Source organism: Barbus barbus, assembly GCF_936440315.1.
Source record: "Barbus barbus genome assembly, chromosome: 5".
Lineage (NCBI taxonomy): Eukaryota > Metazoa > Chordata > Actinopteri > Cypriniformes > Cyprinidae > Barbus > Barbus barbus.
In genome coordinates, this window is record NC_136733.1 from 36,695,557 (window position 1) to 36,720,255 (window position 24,699).

The 24,699-nt window shown below is 35.5% G+C and overlaps 1 protein-coding gene across 1 annotated transcript in view; it reads right to left on the minus strand.

Annotated features, from left to right (window-relative positions):
* The window catches only part of LOC306869526 (carboxyl-terminal PDZ ligand of neuronal nitric oxide synthase protein-like), a gene marked incomplete at its 3' end in the record, with an annotated part of 33,345 nt that extends 10,537 nt beyond the window's left edge, over positions 1-22,808 (minus strand). The window contains exons 1-10 of the mRNA XM_079416282.1: positions 22,521-22,808; positions 20,054-20,125; positions 7,860-7,952; positions 7,639-7,697; positions 7,435-7,543; positions 6,495-6,648; positions 6,165-6,310; positions 2,971-3,126; positions 1,532-1,697; positions 323-614 (exon numbers count right to left, since the gene is read on the minus strand). Of these exons, the coding sequence (XP_079272408.1) occupies positions 323-614; positions 1,532-1,697; positions 2,971-3,126; positions 6,165-6,310; positions 6,495-6,648; positions 7,435-7,543; positions 7,639-7,697; positions 7,860-7,952; positions 20,054-20,125; positions 22,521-22,631 (1,358 nt within the window). The 5' untranslated portion in view covers positions 22,632-22,808. The remainder of the gene's footprint in view (positions 1-322; positions 615-1,531; positions 1,698-2,970; positions 3,127-6,164; positions 6,311-6,494; positions 6,649-7,434; positions 7,544-7,638; positions 7,698-7,859; positions 7,953-20,053; positions 20,126-22,520) is intronic.
* Between the last annotated feature and the right edge of the window lie 1,891 nt (positions 22,809-24,699).

Consider the following 24,699-nt stretch of genomic DNA (forward strand, 5'->3'; position numbering starts at 1 on the left):
TTGTAAATTTCCTATCATTTTCCACCCTCAACTTGCAGATATATATAATATACACATATATTGAAATATTTGCAAGCTGAGGGTCGGAAAATGATAGGAAATTTACAAAATATCTTCATGGAACATGATCTTTAATTAATAACCTAATGATTTCTTGGCATAAAAGAGAAATCAATTATTTTGACCCATACAATGGTATAACCAAAGACTGGTTTTGTGGTCCAGGGTCATATATATAAATATATTTCAGTTGTAAATCTTTGCCAGACTCAAACTAATTTATTTGTATACAAGTCTATGTGCTATTGCCTTGCATCGTTACCTCTCATCAAGTGCTGTTGAATTCCGTGTTTCTAGCTTTGCAACTTCCCTACTTGCTGTGTCCAATCCCGCTTCACTTCTCGCACTCTCTGGCTTCCCACTGGCTGTAATGGTGGAAGCACCACGAAGGTTGAGCAGATTGAGGTAGGACTCAGCGTGGGAGGAAACAGGAGGGTTTTCTGGCTGTCCTGCTGGAGTGGAGGTGACGGGCTGGTCTGAGTGAGGGGTGTAGAAGTTCTTCATGTTGAGAGAGAGAGAACGAGGGGGCACGCTACTCCATGGTGATTCTTCTTCTAGAAGACACAAATTAAATGAATGCTTATGTAAATGAAGCTTACAATTGAAAAATCTACTGTTGAGAGACTGGCCGTGCAGTAGCCCTTCAGTGACAGACACTCAAGGGCATAGTGGTATACTCTCAGTAACTCTCCAAATGACCAGTCATACCATCCAGCAAGCACACCACCATCATCCCACCAGGCATAAGCATATGCATGCACACATACACAGATACACACACTCTCTCTGAAAGAGAAAGTCGGCATGGAGCCCAGTGCTGATGAATCAAACCCATTAAACTCCTGCACTAAACTCTGAAATAGATTAGTGTACACCAACCAACTCAATAACACCCCAGCCTGCCAAAAAATTATGTGTGTCTATGACTGTAATAGAGCCTAACAGTGACCACCCAATTTTTCAGCAGCCTGGGTTCTGGAAGTATTTCCCATTCATTTTCTTTGTAGAAATATTTTATAAAACGTTCTTAGCTATGAACCAAACCAAGTAGCTAAGAGATGAATCACAGCAGTATGATGTAAAAAGGTATATTCAGAAATCACAAAAATACTAATTCTCACTATTAACTAGTTGCTTATTAGCATGCTTATTATTAACATATTGGCTGTTTATTAGTACTTATAAAGCACATATTCTGCATGACAATGTTCCACATCCCTAATACATTTATTAAGCAAGTACATTTTATTAAAAAAGGACATGCTTAAATTCTTGTTAATATACACTACCATTCCAAACTTTATCAAAAATACAGTAACAACAGCAATATTGGTAAACCAAATCATAAACAATGCTACAGTATTAAACTATGAACCATATTGATTATTAATTTAAAATAAAATATGTTTTAAGTTTGTTGCAAAATATTCAAATATTTAATTTGTTTTCGAGTGTAGAGAGACTGTCTTACTCTGTGTGGCTCCACTGACTCTGATCTCCAGTTGGCTGAGGTGTTTCACCAGCAGGGCTGTATGCTGCAGTAAGTCTCGGTTCTGCAGCAGCAGCTGGTGAGTTCTGGCCTGCGCCTCCATGCGGGCAGCCGTCTCTGCGGCCAGCTGATCCTTCAGGAGCTGCACCTATAGCAGACATACGCTCAATCAAGAGTAATGCCAGTCTTACTGAAAGCTATCATAACTTATGAGATGAAGACTGTAGTGAGTGAAACCACTCTTAGTTCAGGTAATCAGAGTCGTATAGAGAGTTGATTCTCCAACTTCCTTTGGATGTCAGTAGTAATGACAAATATTAAGCTTTTAAAATATTATTGTATTAATTGGTAATTTTCAAAGATTCTAAAGTGGCTTCCTGCAATGGCTTTATTTTGTTATCTTCACTGAATGTTCTTCGTGGTTTATTAACTTTTCCAGGTCTAGACATCACATCACTCTTACAGTACAGTATATACAGGTTGAGAATCATGACAACCCTGATACTAAAATAAAACTGGCATTTGCTAAGGGAACAAATTAAAACAATAAACATGATATTAGATTAAATTTTTAGCTGTTTCTAAAATGTTTGTTTTATTTCAAATAATTTAAAGTTGTCTTGCAGCCCCCTTGCAAGTGTGCTGAGGCCCCCTGGTAGAGAACCAGTGCTGTAGACTTTTAAACAAGATCTCAACAATATTAAAAACCGTGCTCAGATTTGCCAATAAACACAAAACAAAACAAAACAAAACACTCAAATGTCAAATTTAGTTTAAATATAAACTCTGCAATGCAAATTCATTTTGTCTGATTTGTTAAGAAACATCTGAGACAAGGCTGACACCCAAAAGGAACTAAGTCTCCTGAGATATGAAAGAATAACACAATTTTCCTCTGGGCGGGGGGTGATTGTACGTCAGTCTCATTGTCCAAGCTATTGCTATTCAGTAGCATGACTGTGCTGAATCAGAGCTGAGAGTACATCAACTTCCTCTCTCTCTGACAGGACATTATAACCATAACAGCATCTGAACCCTATACAATCTCCCAAATGAGAACTAATATCATTAGTCGCAGACAGAATGACAAAAATGAACAGCGAGATGATTGCCTCTATCAGCATCTTGTTCCGCCTCCCCTATACTTATCTTTGCTTCATCATGGTTATGGAGAATGATTTGGGCTTACAGGGTATGTGAGTGCTTTTTTGACAAAGGCTATCAGTAATCATTTCAACAGAGAAAAATAAATAGGGATATGCAGGAAATGTGGCTCTGAAATTGCTGGAGTAGGTGAATAGATCTGTACTCTGGAGAGCAGATGATTGTGAAACAACTTGAAAATACGGAATCAACTGCTGTAAATTTCATAAAGCTGCAGCGCCTCCTAGAGCTATAAAAGGGTACAAACAATGTCTTACCTGTGCAACAGCGATCTGTGTTTGTTGCTGCTGCTGTAGCAGCTGTTGTTGGAGTAACTGCAGTTGGTATTGGGTGGCCAAAGGTGTGAGAGTAGGAGAGCAAGGGATGCTGGGAGATAACGTGTAGCGAGAGACACCCTCCAGGTCTTGTAAAGACTGAGAGATAAAGAACGAGAATATGAGAAAGAAAAAAACAAACGTTAACAAACTGGGCCCTGAAACATTTTCATTTGAAACATCATGCAGTGTACAAATGAGGACTATGGGCTTTGAAAGCATAGGGTTAATTAGTGGGCATGTGTGTTTGTACTGGGAGAGCACTTTAATATGAGGATCCACAGGAACAAAGGACACCTCAAGTGCTTTCATTAGATGAACATATAAAACACACACACACACACACACACACACACAGAGAGAGAGAAACTAATTTTCTATAAGTAGCTTTAAGTCTGTTATAAAAGGGACTAAGACAGAAACATGGCTCTAGGGATTTGAACACCAAAACACTCTCTGCTTTCTCACCTAATTATATTGTGGGTAGGACTTTACAATACAGATGTACTACATTTACTAACAGTTATCAGTTGTATTTTAATTAATGTTAACAATTGAAGACATCATTTGCGAAAACAGATAACTATGTTTTTAACTATTCTCAGAATAGTTTGCCCCAAAATTAAAATTCTGTCACAATTTACTGTAATTTACTTTGCTGTATAATAAACCAAACAGTTGCTGGTAGCCACTGATTTCCAGAGTATGGAAAAAATACTATATAAGTCAATGGGGACCAGAGACTGACTGGCTAACCACAGTTTTCTAAATGTGTTTTCTCTGTGTTCAGCAAACTGAGGGTAGTAAATGATGATGGGTGAACTATCATTTTCATATTCAGCTCCCTTGAATTGGTACTTTGTATATTACAGAAATATTAAGCAATTTTGAACAAAATGAATTGGGATATTCTTTATTAATCAAGGCATACTGTGCTATACTATTTGTGTATAATTTTTGGACTGTTGCTAAACTAAATAAATTTGACCATTGTCATGGGGGATGAAAAAAAAAAATCAATCAGTGCTAGTTTCAAGTCAAGTCAATCAATTTGTCCATTATAATTTAGAAACTGCTCATTATAGTTTAGTTTACATGTCATGTGCTGTAAAGTATCTGTTTGTCAAAACAAATCACAACACTCCACCATAAGCGACAAACACGTCAAACCATAAGATAAATACAAATATGTCTCAAAACATAAGTAGTGTCAAAGTTTTGGATCAAGAAGCAGAAAGATCCTAGGGTAAAAATATGCATGATACCAAACATGATATTATCATTACTGTAAAGCAGCAAAGAAAACAACATAATTCCTCTCTCTGTGTGATATCTGATATCAACCACCAGGAGGAGGTGGAGGTTTATATCAGAATGAGGAGAGACAGAGGATGGAGGTAGCGGCACGTCTGCAAAAGCAAGACTGCCAAAATGAAACCGTTCATGAAAACAATCTTTTCTTATCCATTATCTCCATTGTGCAGACTGAAATATCTTCCATAGGTTGGATGGCAAAGAGATAACTGTTAATGACTACATTTTTAAAAAAGGAAGCTGCAACAATGAATGTTGTCAACATTTGTCATGAACATCAGCTACAAAGCAAATGGAACACCACTGGATCTTTCATGTTTGCTAGACAAGGAACACAGGAATGCATTATGAAAAATGAATGAATGCATTATCTGCTTTCAGGCTAGACAGCCTTTCTGCACTGGGAATTTCTGTAATGAATGATGGAGAGATATCAAACATCAAACAATTTTTGAATTTGAACTTACTTAATAATCCTTATGGCACTCTCATATGATATATGAACTTGTAAAAACACGGACATGCAGCCAAATCAACTTGACTGGCCAGTTTGCATTTAAATGTTATTAAATTCATGACAAGTAAGAACCACCACACCTAAATCTCATTACTGTAGTAATGCACATAATAATACTAACGGATAATAATAATAATAATAATATCTTATTTAAGGTATAAAAAGCATTTATATATGGCAAAATGTGTTGAATTCATTTGTTTAAATGCCTTTCATTTCATTTTTTTGAATGTTTTTGCTTTAATTTGCTTTAATAATACAGTATAGTTCAAAAGTTTTGGGTCAGTAAAATTTAGTTTTGAAATTAATACTTTTATTCAGCAAGAATGCATTCATCAAAGAATCCAGAAAAAAGTAGCATGGTTTCCACAAAAATATTAAGAAGCACTACCGCTTTCAACATTGATAATAATAAGAAATCCCATTTGAATGATTTCTGAAGGATCATGTGACAGACTGGAGTAATGACTGCTAAAAATAAGCTTTTCCATCATAGGAATAAATTACATTTCAAAATATAGTAAAATATATTTTACATTGAAATAATATTTGACAATATTACTGTTTTACTGTAGATTTAATCAAATAAATGTAGCCTTGGTGAGTATAAGAGACATCTTTCAAAAATATTAAAAAATCTTACCAACCCCAAACTTTTAAACGGTAGTATAGCAGCCTACCTAGTAATGACCCACTCATTGTTGAGAAGATAGGTAAAAATACAGTACATGTGCTCTATTACACTAATACAGTGGTTTAAATAAGGTATAAAAATGATAATCACCACTGAGAATAATGATAAAGATTATTATTTTTTTCACTAATGAAAATCTGAGGGGAAATTAAAATTAAATAATCCTAAAAAAAATAATAAAAGGGGTATAAAATCTTCTTATCCTGACCTAACAGCATGATTTCTAGCTGGTATAAGTTTGTGAAACTGCTGTGTGAGTGGAACTTAAATAATCTAGAGATTTTTGTGTGTTGCTGGCTAAATTAAATTCCTGTCTGACTGGGGCTGTATGATATTATTTCCACTTCAGACACAGTTAAGTGGTTAAAGTCAGGCAAAGATTTTGAAAATAGTTTGCAGGCCTGGGGCAACATAACAGTATCACTGAATACCCAGAAGGAGGAATAAGGTTGAGTTGAAGGGGGAAAAACAGAAGAGAAAGGAGGTGAAAGGGGTTTCCTCTATATTTATAAACAGCCTATTTCCAGCTGACGAGCGATATTGGACAGACGTCTGTGGGGAGAAATGATGCAAGAGCTTCTCAGTCATGCTCATACTCCAGATCACTCTCACCTGAAGGGTTTGTCCAGGTTTCGCCATGTTGAGCTCTGACAGACTCTGAAGAATGTCATCCATAGCCTGCTCACTGAGCTTTGTGGAATGTGCCTCCGTTCCAGGGACATCATCCATACCGTGCTCCATCCCTGTCAGCTGACGAGCTGTAAACAACAGCAGCATTTTAAGAATATGATGCACACTTCAAGAAACCAGTTATACAACAATGATCAACACGTTCAAACATCGCGAGATAGACCACAGAAATGCTGTACTCCACAGATTTGATTTACTCGATGATGACGTGTTTATAGGCATTAATGCTCTGATGCGATGGCATGGTCTCACCATCAGGGCTGGGCTCTTCTCCAGACTGATCGCTCTGGCCGTCTGCAGGGCCGTCTGGCTGTTCATCTGCATTCTGCTCAGCGTGCTGCAGACTCAGCTTATGGCACACCTCAAACGCCTGACCGACCGTCCGCACTATCCGCATGGCCTGACTCTGAATGAGGAGAAAGATCACATTTAGAATCTTATATACATAGCATACATTATATGAATAATCTTCATTTTTACATTTGATTAATAATTCTAAAATTAAAAATATGTGTGGGGTGCAAAACTCATTACAAATAATATTATTAGCATAACAACTGTTAGTGAAATATAGTGTATACACGCATAATATAAATGTTCTTATATATATATATATATATATATATATATATATAACATTTGTGGCATATGCGTGTGTATATATAGTGGAATTTATATGATGTATATATATATTTAATGTGTGTGTGTGTGTGTATATATATATATATTTTTTTTTTACAATACATTGACCAAAATATTTCTAAAAAAAAAAAAAAAAAAAAAAAAAAATTATTTATATATATATTATATTGGTTATTTCCAAATATTTTTTTAACTGTATTGCCAAATAGCTTTTTGACACATTTTCTTGATTTTATCATATAACATCATTTTCTTCTGCTTTTTGTTCTTATGTAGATTTTTCCATTATGGGGGCTGTGCTACTACAATTCCATGAAAGAAAGCAAAGGGCATAGAATGACAAGAAGAGCAGAGACAACAGAGACAAATATGTGAAGAGTATCAAGGTTAAGACCCTCTACACATTTCATAAGTTGCTCAAGGATAAGATGGACTGAAAAAATGGCATACATCGTGATATTTATCCTTGGTCTGGGGCAATGTGGCAGAGAGAAAGAGAGTAACAGGAGACCGTTTTTTTCCTTTTATGTAAATAAAGAGACTGCTCTACCTTTTTTTTGGACTTGAATACATTGCATCTGAACGAGTTGCTGGATCCGTCACGAGCAATGTAGCTGAAAATCTTCAGATCCTGAGAATCATGGGATACATAGAAGATCCTTGGAGGAAACGGAGAAGAAAAAGTCAACATAGGCTAAACATTAATGCATCAGGTCGAAATACCATTTATTTTGTTATATTTTCTGCATCTCACCTGTATATGGGGTCGTGCATAACCAGCATCTTGATCTCATCCCATGTCCACTCTTTCCTCTTGAGGTCAAAACAAGGCAAATGTCAGGGACACTAATGCAAATGCTCATAATGAATGAGACAAAAATATTAACTTCTAAATTCTAGTACTGTAATTTTGATACAGAATAATGATATGTATGTGTCGTGCCAGAGGTGTAGGGCTGATGAGATCACACATGCCTTGGGTTTTTTGCGCATCACCACTTTGACCCCATCTACGGAAACCTGTATGCTCACTTTCTTCTTCTTCACGCTCTTTGCCTTGAACTCATACTGCAAGGAAAAAACAGTGATTTAAATGCATAGAGAGACTATGACCAATCAAACTGAAGTACTGGGACCGATTCTAAATCAGTTAGTACTCATTAGCACCTAAACTGCTAAATTATGAAAATAGATGAATCAACAATCAGTCCTGCCCTGAGAGTGTAATTAAAATTACATAATATAATGAAGTATTTACAATAAACAGCAACTTTCTTAAAGAGCTGAAACTGATGTAAAAACTGGCGACTGATTTCTTTTATGATTTCTTATATGTAATTTATTCCTGTGATGGCAAAACTGAATTTTTAGCAGCCATTACAGCTTTAGTGTCATAATCTTTTGGAGCATTATAAATGTTTTTACTGTCACTTTTGATCAATTTAATGCATCCTTGTTAAATAACAGCACTTATTTATTTGAAAATTGTATCTCAAGTTTCCCACCTTGGCCTATACTAGCATTTGACTCGCTCTCTCTGACTCACTCTCATAAATTGTATTATGCATTGTTTACAGTTTATGTATCGTAGGCACTGTGTGTTGAGAATACAATCCTAGAATGCACTGCAAGGAGTTCCTTGAAAAATATATATTTAAGATAGCAGACAGAGAGATGCAGATATTTGAATGTGCTTTGCATGTTGTGCTTATTAGAGCATAAGGCTGATTTATGAGCACCAAACTACTCGAATCAGCTCTGTTCTTCTGTAAGATCAGAATAAAGTAAAAAAAAAAAAAAAAAAAAAAAAATCTTGCAACTTTGCATGAAATGTGTCCAAGAATTATTTATTTCCAAATGTCTTCAGTCTGAATGATTCAGATTGGCACTATTTGAGTATTTGTGTTCTTTGAAACTCGTTGAGTTGGATATGAATCATTTCTGCTGAAAGACTTCCTATTCATTATTGAAGTCCTGGCCTGAACTGAAAGAGTTACACTCATTCGCCGAAAGCTGATCTGTCCATCTCTTGTAGGCTAGAGGAAAACAAGGAGCGATGGAGGAAATATAAAAACTGTATGAGATGTACTACAGGAAAAGGACATGACAGGTCTGTCCACGTGTGCAAATGACAAACTTTTAGTCTTGCTGAAGAGCTTGAGTGTGTTGAAGTTGCTAAAACTTTAAACAACCTTGTCAGAGTTAATCACCATCACGGCTCTCTATTAGAATGAGAAGAAATGCTTATTTTCACTTAGACCACATGTGTTAAATTACTCATCTATTTGTAATTTGCTTTGGGCAATAGCATCTTTTAAAGGGATAGTTCACCCAAAAATGAAAATTCAATTTAAGTCGATGGTAATGGCTCAACTTGCCAATGGGCTATGTGACAGTTGCAGTTGGTGGAGAATTTAAGATAAGCATTACAGTGAAAAGAATTCATATTCACAGGAACAAATGTTCATTTTCAACATATAGGCATTTAGAAGTAATTCAATGAGCACAACGGATGTTAAAAGTTTAGAAATGTCCCACTGACTAAAATAGTTAAAAACTGTGAATTTCCTTTAGGAAGTGCACAATATTATTCCTTTTTCTATTTTATTTTCCAGATTTTTCTTCTGTATTAGAAGTTTAAACACAAACTAAAGACAATAAATGTCCAAAAAAAGACAGTAGAGACATTTCAACTTAAATCTGCCACATCCCTTTTGCTGGTTAATATTTTGCTTATTTATTTTATATTAATAATTTAACTAGGAAAATCATGAGGGACAATATTTACACTACACTACAGCTTTCTAAAAAGTTAACTTCAACCAGACCTTCAAGAGCACTGAAATGAATAGCCTCTGACCGGAGATGCACATTACTTAGCATTGCATGCAGCCATTTAGGACCAAGGACAGCTCAAGACCAAACAAAATAAAAGCAAAAGGAAAGAAGTTGGGAGTCGAGGGACAAGACATGGCTGGGAGTGAATACAAAATAAGGCTACTTGTCAAATGCTCCACACCAATTGACCATTCAGCCTTCAAGGTTTCTCATTCATATTACTCTTAACACGACCAGAGTCAAAACTGCACCAAACACAAAAGACATCGTAAATAAGCTCTATCTATTCCATGGCATATAGTGCATATGAAACAGTGAGAAAGATAATAATACGTAAGGGCCCGCCATAATAACAAATCAATTAATAAAACCAGAACGCAAATAAATGTAACTCTCTACTATACAGTATCTTGCTTTCTTGCATTCACCTACTTTCCTTGGATACCACTTTAACCTGTCATGTCTTTAAACAGCTTCTGACTGCATGATGCGACCTTAAGTATAATTAGCAGTGGATGTCAGCATCCAAAGGCCACACTAAATATTAATGCACCTTTCCTGTACAGCATGTTTATACACATGCCTCAAGACCTCTAGGTGATGCTGGATTATCCCCCCATAATTAGATTTTAGATTTTACAAAATACATATAAATGTCTCTGATTGTGACATTTAATACTAGTATACTACACTGCAAAAAAGAAGTTGAGCCAACTTAAAATTTTCAGGGAACCAGCTTCAGCAGATTTTTGAGTTATCTCAATTTATTTTTGTAGGAGACTCTCAACTTTTTGTTGTATAAATTTAAAACAAGTTGAGAAAACTCAAAAATCTGCTGAAGTTGCCTTAAAATTTTAAGTTGGCTCAACTTTTTTTTTCTTACAGTGTAGTGAGGCTCATTCTCCCCAGTGTATACTACATACGGCACACTATTTGTAAAATAGTAGCATGTGAAACAGCATGCACACGATTATTTTAATACATTTATTTAGCATTTTTAATCCAGCAAATACAAGTATTTTGCATTCCAATCAATGAGTAAAGAAAGAGATTAAAAATCATATTTGAGATTATGTTCATTCATCACCCTAAAAAATCAATACTAATAGCCTAACACCTATGAGGAAGTGGTAATTCTCGTCTTAATGTCTTAAGCACATGTGACAGTTTATGACTGAACACCTTGAGGTTTTGCTTGCCCCATGACAACAATTCACTTAAACCTGCTCCACTTTAGCTCCATTTGTGCAAAAAAGGCAAGATGTCAAAATCGAACTAAACCGTTCTGTGTCAGCATTCTTTAAAGGAGAAAAGGAGTCTGCAAGAACTTTCTTATTGCTCAAGTGCAAAGTGCATATATAAATATTTAAGACATACTGCATAGCCATTGTTCTCTGTGCATAAACATTTTAGTGAAAAGTTTGAAAGCTGCAGTTGTCATAAAATAATAATAATAATAATAATAATAATAATAATAAAAATAAAACTGAAGAAATCCCCTAGAAAACAAATGGGTCAGACTTCAAATTTGGTATAATTATCTGCTATAATTATGTTTTGCTTTTATGTTTAATTTCCATTTTGTTAAAAAGCATCTGCATTGTGGGCTTAAAGTTGACAAAGCTGCCACACTCAGCACTTAATGACATTCCTTACTGATCTCTCTCTCTCCCTCGGCTTGCAAGTGATTTTAGATGCCAGCATACAAGAGAAAACAATTACAAAAAGTGACATCTCCATTTGTTTTTTTAAGACAGCCATCAAAAGCATTTACTCAGCAACTGAATAGTCAAAAAAGACTACACTGGGGACTACTTTGGGGGAAACTGACTACTTTGGGGGTCGATTATTTTCACCCAAATCTTCCCAACAGTCCTTTAGTGCTACAAACTAAGACAACAGCAGGAGCAAGACAGGAAGGAGGGTGTAGGCCTGTGAGGTTGCCTGTCAACGATCGCCCAAAGACATTACAAATTCAATGTGCATCAGAGTAATGTCAAACAAGGTTTCAGTTGTCAGTCATTCAGTTCAATCTTGACAACATCATCACGTCACTGTCCAAACCATAAATAAATTAAAACAATAACAAAATAACTGAATAGCCTGATATGAAGCTATCTGATAACAGCATACTTGCAATTGATCTGATTTAAAGACCAAATGTGACGGCAATTATAGATTTATAGAAAAATATAGATTTTATAGAACAAATATAGATTTAATATAGAATATAGAAAATATAGATTTTTCAATAGATAGTGAAATATTTGAGAATTTTGTAAAGTTTCAGTACTTAATATCCTAAGTATCGATACACAAATACTTTAATGGTACTGAATATGGATATTGTTCAAGGTATTGTATTGAAAAGGTATCATAAAATTCAAATATCATGACACCACTACTCAGGATAAATGAAAATGTAAGCTGAATGTAGAAAACAAATATACAACATCACATAACTTATCTGCAAACAGCAGCTTTTCATTGACAACATGGTAACTTGCTGGTAAACGGAGAGAAACAACTGAATGAAAGGCAGAAGAACCCAAGACAAAGAGGGAAAAAAGTGAGATGGGTTATTAAATAAATATAGTACTTTTAAAATGTCTGTTGTTATGCAACTGCTTCCTTCACACACAACAAAAGAGATGCATTTGTAATGTTGTCTGTTGTTTCTCTTAGGAATTTCACCTTTGGCACTAGGGATGCAAGAATTACTTCCATTAGACGCTGCCATTGGAAACGACCTTGACCTGCATGGGATGCTGAGAGCGAGTTAGTTTCTCTGCTTGATTGGGATTTCCGCTTGACTTCAGACCAATAGGGAGTGTGTGTCATTTTAACAGAGCGTGTATTTGAGGAAGTGAGCGAGAGAGACTGAGCGACACACAGGGAGAGAGGGAACATTGAACAGACTTCCGAACTCATTTCTTGGAAGCTGAGTCGGCAGAGCTACCTGCTGGGAGTGGGTCGAGGGCCAATGAGTTGATGTCACGAACCCCATGGGTAGGATTTAATAACCTTTACTGTGCTGCTGGCCCTCTAGATTGGCTTGATATTTCAGTGTGTGTGTGTGTGTGTGTGGGAAACAGTGAAAGAGACAGACCATGAGCAATGTTACATGGAGCATTCAGGTTTTCTCCAACAAGCTGTTGTCAACAAGACATCTTTTATAGATGTGATACATGCTCGCATCTGTCATACTGTGCGAATCATGCTGGGAAAACATCAGTCAGGTTTCAAGTTTGCACAAACTTTTGGAGTCTTGATAAAGTTATAGATATATATCGGCATACGACATTAAGACGTGTATAGATTTATAAACTACTAAACTAACTAAATTTGTGCTTGAATGAGGTTTGTGCTTTAAAAAATCCTCTATATAGATAAACAAATGCTTTTGTGATTTTGTCACCTGTGTAGATGTCAGAACTGGGCTTTGAAAAATCCATATTAGCCAACAATTCGTTTAGTCCTTATCAACATAGTGTCACAATTTCAGACCCATCAGTGAATGACCTGGACTTGATGTGTATAAACAGCACAGTAACAGGTGTGAGCACAGTTCAAAATGACTCGTTCTGTCTGTCTAATGTAGTGTTTGGACGTGTGTCCACACAGAAGGTCAACTCAGAAAACAGGGCCACATATGAGAGCACCATCTGTCCCATGTGCATGTCTGCGTTTGTGTTTGAACAACAATGTCAACACTCAAGCGTCCAAGTCATATGCATTGTGCGAAGATTAAATATAAAAGATTATAGTTTTATAGATTAAGGGCAGATTTTTGTTAAAGAATAACACCTGTCATAAACTACGGTTTAAAAGTTTGGGGTCAGTAAGATTTGTTTTTATGAAAGAAATGAATACATTTAATCAGCAAGGGTGACTTGAATTGATCAAAACAAGACATAAATACATTTTTGCCATTTAATAAAATAGTCATACTTCAAATAAATGTGATTCTTCTATTCATTAAATACTTCAGATTTTTTAAAATAATGATTTTCACAAAAAAATATATTTTAAAATATATATTAAAACATAAAATATAATAATAATAATAATAATAATGAATGAATAAGCTTTCCATTGATATAATGGTTTGTTAGGATAGGACAATATTTGGTCGAGATACAGCTATGTGAAAATCTGGAATCTGAGGGTGCAAAAAAATTGAAAATATTGAGGAAATCGCCTTTAAATTTGTCCAAATGAAGTCCTTAGCCATGCATATTACTAATAAAAATGAAGTTTTGATATATTTACAGTAGGAAATTTACAAAATATCTTCATGGAACATGATCTTTACTTAATATCCTAATGATTTTTGGCATAAAAGAAAAATCAATAATTTTGACCCATACAATGTATTTTTGGCTATTGCTACAAATATACCCCAGCGACGTAAGACTCGTTTTGTGGTCCAGGGTTCACATTTAAGTTGTAAATGTTTAGCTTCAGTCAAGTTCATATGACTTTTATACTCATTTATCCTAATGTCATTTAACATCTCACAGAAATTAGCTTTAAAAATCACCTTTCTAAAGTGAAAGTCATTCTTTTCATAAAATGACTCATATTAACCCGATAACCTTGACAACTGGAGGAGCAGAGCTATTTTAGTTTTAAATGTTTCACTTCAGTCGTTCATATGACGTTTTTACTCATTTCTTCTAATGTCATTTAACATCTGACAGAAATATGCTTTAAAAATCACCTTTCTAAAGTGAAAAAGTCCTTTGTTTCCTAAAATGACTCTCACAAACATTTATGATGACATTTTCAATATACTCAGCAATGACATCTTAATTGGCCATTCCAGGCTCACACACATTTCCTTTCAGCTCTCTCTTACACACTCACAAAAACAATGGCCTCGGTTGGGCCAAATGGGTTTCCGTGACAAAGTAGAAATGAGAGGAAGAAGCAAAGAGAGTGTAGGTCAGGGAATAAAGGAGGAATGGAGGGAAACACAAGAAGACGAGAAATGACAGGCACAGACACAGGGAATGAGAGACACTCCTAAAAAGCGAGAGAGATATACAATATCCCTAAAGTAGAGCAACCATCTCTCTGTCAGTTTCTTTTTCTCAAGCCCTGAGGCAGCTTTCCCAATCACAAAACAAACTAAAACCCAACAGATAGTGGAGTTCACATAGAGTGTGTGTGTTACAGAGTGCCAGAGAGTGCAGGTGAATGTTAAAAGTGTGTCATGTTTGTGTGGGAGGAGTCTGGCCGAATGCGCTCGGTGCTCAAACACCCTCAAAGTTTCAGGACATGTTTCGGCAGAGTTGGGGGGTTGCCATGGTGATAAGGGGGTCCTGGTCTTGCGTAACTGGTTAACACTGACAGAAATAGTCCGAAGAAGTGAAAGAGAGTGTGAGAATAGAAGAAAAGCAGCAAAAGAGGGAGGAACCCTGCTGAGTGCACTGACTGAGAGCAGTGGGACGGAGGATATACTCAAGGGTTCTTTCCTTTTATTAAGACTTACAAACATTTTAAGTCTGTTTATGTGCATTTATTCTTTGGAGTGAAAAGTCTGTGTCCCTATGCATTAAAATGTATGTGGTTGTCTCGAGGATGTTAATCATTTATGTCATATCTAATGTGATTTAAATGTAAATATTGACAGCTTGCAGTTTGGAGGGAGAGATGTTGAGCTCATGGATGCTAGTGCATGTAGGCCATTACACTGCATCTGTCCCTGGGCTAAGGCACAACAATGAAGCCTTTCATTCTCTCTGTAGCCCCATATCAGCCCCTCCCCATTAGACACACACACACATACACACACACACACACACCATCCACTCCCTAACCCTCACCACCTCCTCTTTCCTTTCCTCTCCTCCTGACCTCTTTATCACATTCTCTCATGGTTTTGTAAGACTGCCATTAGCATCAGCTTCACAGTCGAACACAAACATTTATAAATTATTTTACACCAACTTTGTCCGGGACATTAAAATTATTTTTAATGGCAAATTTATTTAAAACAAACAAACAAACAAACAAAAAAAGATAGGATTTTTCATGAAGTGATGTGTAGTTTTTGTGTGGTGGATCATAGCTCAACAGATTTAAGGAAAATACCATCACTGTAATATTAAAATAAGAAAAGGGGGATGATAAACTAGAACCGAATGAAATCAAAATGAAAACATTGCCACTTAACCAATCGGTCATACTTATATTTGCTCATCCATCCATCTATAAAATCCTAGACTGACAGCGGCAGATGTAGAAATGAAGTTATCAAAGTAGGTATGACACAAGTTAATAACCTCTTGAACTGGACAACATAACTCAGTGTGCTATTGAAATTATTGTGTAAATGATTTTTGGTCACACTTTATTTTAAGGTCCAATTCTCGCTATTAACAAACCATTAACTATCCCTTTTGCCTCAGTAAACTCCTAATTTGCTGCTTATTAATAGTTAGTAAGGTAGTTGTTAAGTTTAGGATGTAGAATGTGGTCATGCAGAATATGTACCCAATAAGTATTAATAAATAGCAAACAAGTTAATAATAGGCATGCTAATAAGCTATTGAGAATTGGTTCCTATACTAAAGTGATTTTATTTATTTTTTTAACTAATGGTAATGTCATTCTTTATATTCCAGTTTCTTGATACAAAGATGGACACAGGATTAGGCCATAGTTCGATTACGACAGTTAAGTAATTTTATAAACATGCTTAGAAAAAAAACATTACTGGGGTGCATCTTGAGACAAACCAAAGGCACTGATATATTTTAAGATCAGTCAGTGCAAGTTTATTTCAGTTGAAACAGCTCAGACTTACATTTTAGTCTAGGACTAAGCTTAAGCCTTGTCTGTGAAACCGGGGGTTAAAGTTTTAATGACAATATTCCTTGGCTGAAATAAATGGTGTTCCCAAATAGTAATGGGATGTAAGAGTAAACAAAGGAAAGAGAGAAGTTAAAAAGGGACAGGGCCTCAGATGAATTGCAAAAGTCAGACATGGTTATGTGTTGTTTCCTTCATTGGAAGCAGACCACTTTCCAGTTATTTTTAGGTCTGATAACACAAGACCTAAGGAGCTGTCAATCAGATACTGGCATTCTTAAGAGACATTCTGAGAGCTGACCTTTAACCCAATCATCACAGAAAGGGACTGACAGAAAAAGAATGCTGTCAAGTTATGTATCTGCTGCCCAATGCTGGCTGATCTCAGAAAGTGTCTGTGAAAGATTGACACAATCTTCAGCATTAATATATCCTCTTATACTCACACACACACTTACACAACGTCTGGGTGGTACATTTACATTTACATTTATTCATTTAGCTGACGCTTTTATCCAAAGCGACTTACAATTGCTATATATGTCAGAGGTCGCACGCCTCTGGAGCAACTAGGGGTTAAGTGTCTTGCTCAGGGACACATTGGTGTCACAGTGGACTCGAACCCGGGTCTCTCACACCAAAGGCATGTGTCTTATCCACTGCGCCATCACCACCATGGTATGAATGTGTTCACAGCACAACAGTAGAAATGTGTGAATATTGCTCACAAGAACACATGTGGCATGCCTATAATTGGGCAGGACTGCCTTCCAACATTTACACACAGAAGTGAAAAAAATATAGCGGAACGAGTCCCAAACAAGTCAAGACAAGGGACAACTTCCGTGCAGGAAAGATGTCATGATCCTTCAGAAATCAATCTAAAATTCTGATTTCGTGCAAAATAAATATAACCATATATATATATGTGTGTGTGTATGTGTGTTTGTGTATCATGATATAAGATTCTGGTCATACTGTAAAATGCATTAACTCACACTTAACCTTGAGCTGTAACAACTGTTCATTCAGACATGCTTCTATTAAGCCACATCATGGAACGCTTCTCCATTGCATAAACTAAGTTATTTTTAAGTATTACTTCGTGGTTTCATGTACACACACTCACACATTCACAGCAGGTGCGAAAGAAAAGCTGCTCATCAGGGCTCGATTTAAAGAGCTGACTTGCTATGCAAAACTTCATCCGATGACAGTTATAAAAGCTCAGTTTCTCAATAACATGTGGAGAAAATGCTAAAGAGAGAAAGGAGAAAAGGAAATAGGCTGTAAAGAAGGTCAGTACAAATTATTTACTGTTGTTTTCAGCAGAATCTAACACAACAAGGGCATGAATTCTAGACTTGTGTCTGAGGGAACCCGCTAACCCAGAAAATATCAGCAGTGAAACACATTAAACAAACTGACACTGACATTCCCCTAGAAAGCCCAGACCAACTTTATCAGTGGATCCTATTTAGATGTACTTTTTCCTCACTATGTTAGACCCACAAGCAAGTCCATAATGCACTAGACATTGAAAGAAATGCACAATATTTTTTTTTTCTGTTTGAATTTTTCTGGGTTCCGTTTTTTTCCATTTTAATTTTTCTAGACTCATTTTTAATGGTAAAATTAAATTTTATTAATTAATTTAAATTTAATTTTTTGAAAGCCCTATGAAATACTGTTTTTGTTGCTCAAATTCAGTTTTATTATTTATTAAAAATTTTTTTAAACAAAATTTCCATTCATTTTCTGGATTCAGTTTGAATCATTTCATTAAAATGTAATAATCAAAAGCATTTCTAAATAATTGATTTTATTAAAAAAAAAATTCTAGAAATACTGTGTTGTATATTCACATTTTTATGGTAAAGAATTCTGGTAAATATAATTTAAAAAATACTTTTTTAAATAATAATTTTATTAGTAGCAGTGGTAATATCATAATAAGCAATATATTTCTGTCACAGTTTCTTCAAATTAAACCAAATTTTTATTTTGATGGGATCTTGTGAAGCCCTTTAAAGGTGCCATAGAATGGAAAACTGTATTTACCTTGGCATAGTTGAATAATAAGAGTGACATATCGTGATGACATACCGTGAGCCTCAAACACCATTTGCCCTTACCTAAGCCACAAAAAAAGAGTTGAGCCAACTTAAAATTTTAAGGCAACCAGCTTCAGCAGATTTTTGAGTTTTTTCAAGTTTATACAACAAAAAGTTGAGAATCTCCTACAAAAATAAGTTGTGAGAACTCAAAAATCTGCAAAAAGCTGGTTGCCTTAAAATTTGAAGATGGCTCAACTTTTTTATGTTTTTTACAGGGTGCCTTCTATGTAGATATCAGAGAACAGTTTAAAATACTGTATCAATGCATTCTATGGCACCTTTAAGTGTCTCTGTTTATATGATACGACGATCATGAAGTGACTCTCAGAGCAGTTCTAGAGATTATGTTCATGTGTTCATGTACTCATATATTGAGGCGGCAGAGGCTGAAAACACTGCGAGAGTCACACATGCTTTAGTATGTGTGTAGTAAACGAAACCCTGCATTTGCGTCATTCATTCACACAGAGAGAGAATGGCAGGATTCATCATTAAATAGTATTTTGCGGCTAATCATCCAAATTAATCATCCAAAATTTGGCAAGTTCCGTGACATTCAGTGTTATACTGTAAATTCAATTTTTATGACTGGATTCCACAAATCTGTCCACATTTTTCGCATTGCGGAATTCATCAAAAAAAAAGAAAAAAAACATTATATATATAAAATTAGTTTTAAGACCCTTGAAATATATTTTTAGAGAAGAGAAGAGAAGAGAAGAGAAGAGAAGAGAAGAGAAGAGAAGAGAAGAGAAGAGAAGAGAAGAGAAGAGACTAATACAGGACAGAAAGCTCATATGAAAATCTTGCTGCTAAAGCACTTTGATCTCCTGGCAGGCCGTCACAAACTCTAAAGGTAACAAGTCATGCACACACACATACAAATTCCTGCTCCATGTGATCAAGCAACAAATCCAACTTAATTTGTCTTAGAAATTTCCTTCAGTCTGAGCTACGATGATCTGTGTGAGTACATGGCAAGTACATATAGAAAACTAGGATACACACACACACACACACTGACCAATCAACCAAAATAATGGCAGTCATCTCCAATTTCCATTTGCTGTAGACCCCGCAGAGATCACAACAAGGCTTTCTGCGCCCCACTGTCTGTGAGTATGTGTGTGTGATCTCTCTTTTATCAATGTGCAGAGCATGAAATATGAAACCTCAGGTGAAAAAATACTATCAGGATACACCCCAAACTAAGCACACACTTGTAGACTCTGCATGTATGTGATAAATATAGAGGAACAGGCTGTTTTTCCCCCAGCTAATGAGTCTTACACTGCAAAAGACGAGTCTGAAAAAACAGCTGCTGTGGGCCAATCAATAGTGATTACTCAGCACTCAGAGTCTGTGTCTGTGAGTGAAAGTGTCTGAAGAACTTACCCTGATTCTTCTCATAGCAGCGACAATCTCCATTCGACTGTTGGGCCTTGGGACATCCAAGCTGCCAACATACTGCAAAAGAAACACATGCTTCAGTGTTAGATGAAGAGCATTCTGTTTAAACTCTGTTATTAACTGCAACAGAGGAATCACCCAGTCTAAAATTAATGAGGCAGCTTCATTTGCACAAACACACTTTCTAGGTTAATGAGTGCCAACTTACTTTTGCATTGGCAGGACACTGGCAGCCTCATTTCTCAAATTCTATTTATGCTTAAATGTTCATCGAAATCTGTGATTCTCAATTGGTTTTGCTTCAAGGCCTACATTCAGACAAATGGTGACCATATAAAGTTGTTTATTTTACAATGGTATAAGTGTTCTTAAAATCAAACATTAATATGTATCAATATTGCCAAGAACAACAATATGCAAATATAAAAAGACAAACTTACATTTGTGACCCTGGCTGTGAAAACCCAGCTAAAGTCATTTTTATGCTTTTCTACTGTTTTCTATATTGCTTGTGATTAAATAGGCCTACAGCAATCAATGTCCTGTTCAGCATAAAACTGCCTGGTTATGACCGCTTGATAAAAATTTAATTAGTGCCCATTAATGAAAGCCAGGACATCCTTTAAGGTCCCCTCCGTCTATTTTTAACATAGTAATTTCTTAAACACATCCACATACTCAGACACTTGCATATTTAAAAAATATTGCAGTCTGTTGTCTCATATACTGTATGTCATAAATACTGGTGTTTTCCCAGAGAGATTTTGCAGACAGCTCAGGAAACCTAAAGCTTTGTATATACTGAACCACTCAGAAGCCTATCGCTGAGTAATTTTAGCTCCAATTTGTGATGCAGGATTATCTTCCAGGAATTGTATTGGCCAAAGCTGGAAAGCCAAGACCTAGAACCACTCACATTCACAGTCACACATTCTGACTGCAGTCTTGCGGTCTTGTCTTTCAAAGCTTAAATCAGCTGTATAAGTTGCTATTTTTGCTGAACTGTTGTCAGTAGTGCTGTCCCTCTACAGCTGGATTTAGACTGTGGAAGCTGGAGATACGTATTTAAGGTCAACATCTCCATATAGTTTAAGAACAGTTCATTACAAGCATGAAAGAACACTGTGTTGTTTGTAAACACTGAACCTAATACTTAATTAAGCATGTTATTTGCAGCTGGCACTGATCTATTCACATTTTTAGAAATATGTAATATTTTGTCAGTGATTGTCATAGATACAGAATGATCCATTTGGGACATTTTGTTTATGTTTTGTAAACATAGAAAATACTCATATTTTGAATAATCAATTTAATCAGTTAACTAACTGTATGTAAAACTACATTTGACATTTCCTAAAGTGGTGTTCTAGGTGATTGCTTGACGGTTTTATGCATTTGCTGTGAATTTTTGGTAAGTGAAGTATGTAAAACCAAATGTTTATCTAGCTAAAAATCTAGCAAGCTTATAATGGTGGACTATCCCAAAACCTCAACCATTGATTGGGAATTGATGTTCGATGCTCTCTCTAACAAGGCAGCTCAATGTATTTTGGGACACAGCCACTGAGAAGAGGTTTATTCAATGAAATGTTAAATACCAATGTCCCAGTCAAATCTAACTGCAGCTTCTGAAGAAACCAAAGACGTCTCAGCTCAGTAAAATTACTAATGTAACCAGCCATGCAGTCATTACTGAGAAAGTTGTGCCAGACACCAAAATAATGCATAGGGAGAAAAAACAAAAAAAACTCTTTGCATCCAGGTCAGTGACGTTTCTTGTCTTGATCTATTAAGTTGATTAAAATACATTACTTAAAAATTAACTTCATACAGGTGAGCACAATGAACATGTTTTCAGTTTCTGATTTTAAATACATTTTGATATTTGGGGGCTTGAAAATAGAAAATAGCTATTTTTTATTATTATTATTTATTGTAATCACCTGATGAAAGCCAGCATGGCACAACCAACATCTAAAGAATTTGCTGTCATGTATCAATAAAACGATTAAAAAGAGAGATTATTAGGTAGCCCATTATTATTATTTAGATAGATTTTAAATATCTTACTTTTTATGAAAATGCTTTTATACAGGTCAAATGGAGTAGCTTAACCCTAAAAAAAACTTAATATTCATGATTCAAAATTTCTAAATATTTGTAAAGAAAATATTATGACCCTTAAATTTATTTTGATACTTAAAAAAAAAAAAATATATATAGGCTATAAGAAACCAAAATGAATCTAAAGATTACATTTTCTAAATGTAAAAATATATATCCTTTTTCCCCTCAGACCCTAACTTCGGTGTCTAATGTCAAAACATAATCCTGACTGTCTCGTGTGTAATTACTCTTGCATGTGTACGCTCCAAATGACTACATAAAAGTATGGGTTAATAGTATAACCAGCAATAATCACAACGGTAATACAGTAGATATAGTTCACCTTGGCTTGGAAGTGTATTCCGTGTTGATATGCTTCCTCGTTGTGAAGCGGGACTCGCGAATCCGCCACATCTTCCACCAGGTTGTACCTGTTTCTCCCGTGCATTTTCATTGGGACCCGTCCAGATGCTCGGCGACAAATTTCATCAGCCAGTTCCCAAGCTTCAATCTACTGCCAACTAAAAAGATTGCTCTAGTTTAACCAGCAGAAAACAAGTCCCGGATACAAGAGCGATTCAAAGCGAGAGAGCCCATTATAGTAGCAGCCCGGGAAAAGCTGAATGAAATCACAGGCGCTTCAGCACAAAAGAAATGGGTTGGGCGCCTCTTTCCCCCTCTCTCAGCCCGCAGACATCAGCTGCGTTTATACAAGTCAGGCTTCGGCTCAAGTTGTTCAATTTATTAAAAGAGGCGCTATGAGTGAATTCTGAATCCCCAATGACAGGTTTTATTGGCGTTGCTCTCTTCAACCTCTGATGCAATTCTCATGGAGCAAAGTTCCGTCTGCTTTTAGGAACAACCTTCAAGTCTTTCAAACAACATATTTAGCATAATAAAAGAAGTACTTCCTTATAGTTCATAGATGAATTACAACACAATACACCCAGTTCCCATGGGCTATATGCAAAATACCACAGGTTAAAAAAAAACATGGCAAGGCTTGATTAGTCCTAGATTTTGGTGCACTGCATAGCTACACCTTTTTTTTTTTTGATAAAGCCTACATATATTTAATATATTCTGTAGCTCAGAAGATGGTTTGCAGAGAGGTTTGGCCCAACTCCACAGTGAAGAGATATGAATTTACAGTTTTACTGGAATGATTATGGGGAGAATGAGGCTATAGCTACTTTTTACACTAATATTTTTTTTCAGAGTAGGATAATTTCTCTCTAGACACACACTGCACTGTAAAAAAAAAAAAGTTGAGCCAACTTTTAAGGCAACCAGCTTCAGCAGATTTTGGAGTTCTCTTAATTTATTTTTGTAGGAGACTCTCAACTTTTTTGTTGTATAAACTTAAAACAACAAGTTGAGAAAACTCAAAAATTTGCTTGAAGCTGGTTGCCTTAAAATTTTAAGTTGGCTCAACTTTTTTTACAGTGTGGTTTTTAGCTGCTATAGGCTAAATAAATAAATAATATTGGATATTTGCACCATTATTGCCAAGGAAATCTTAAAAACAAGCAAATAAATAAAATATAACAATCAATTATTGTTTTGCACCAAATATACTTAGTGAATAATAAAGTGACAACTGAAAGTATAGAAAATCTTAAAGGGATAGGTCACACAAAAAAGAAAGTAAGTAAATAAATAGATACATAAATACAAATATGATAATGAAAAAAAAAAAAAAAAAAGAAAGAAAGAAAATAATTTAGGCCTACTCATGCTCATGTCATTCTAAGCATTATTTCTTAACATTCTTCAAAATCTTTGGTATTCCACAGAAGAAATAAAGTCTTGCTGGTTTGGAATGACATGAGAGTGAGAAATGATGACAGAATTTTCATTTTTGATTGAACTACCCTGTATCTCTCTTCATCCGTCTGTGGAGATGAGTTTGTGTTCAAGTCACTGGGTACTGCAAAACATTACAGAGAGACTGTAAATGAGAAAAAGTGAGAGAGCTTCTTTTTTCAATATTGACACAAGTGCTCCCTCTGCTGCATCACAGAGACATTATGAGTTTTCAAATTAAACACTAGTCAGATTTCTCAAAATAACTTTCTTTATCACGTGACCTTCGTCTAGAGGTCATAAAATACAAGATACTGAGAATTATGTCACGTTTTTTAATGTTTTTTCCATTCATTGCAACACTGAATTATACAAACTGTATGACTATGATAAACATTAAGATGAAAAACAGGCCTTTTTTGCATCATAGCAAGGGGACATTTTTATTCTTGCTGTTACTGTAATGGAAAATAAAATAATATAAAGTAATACAAATATATAAATTAATATTAAAATAAATTAGGTCTATAAAAGAATGCAAAATAGAAACATTTTCACGAATGGGCTCTGACTTGTGGACTCTACTGTATATACACATACACTGAGAGAAAGAGTGAAAAAAATGTCCTCAAATGTCACAATCATTCTGCTCACTGATTTTTCGCTTCGCGTATAGCGTGAGTCCAGTGCAATATGTTGCTGCCGTGTGCCTCTAC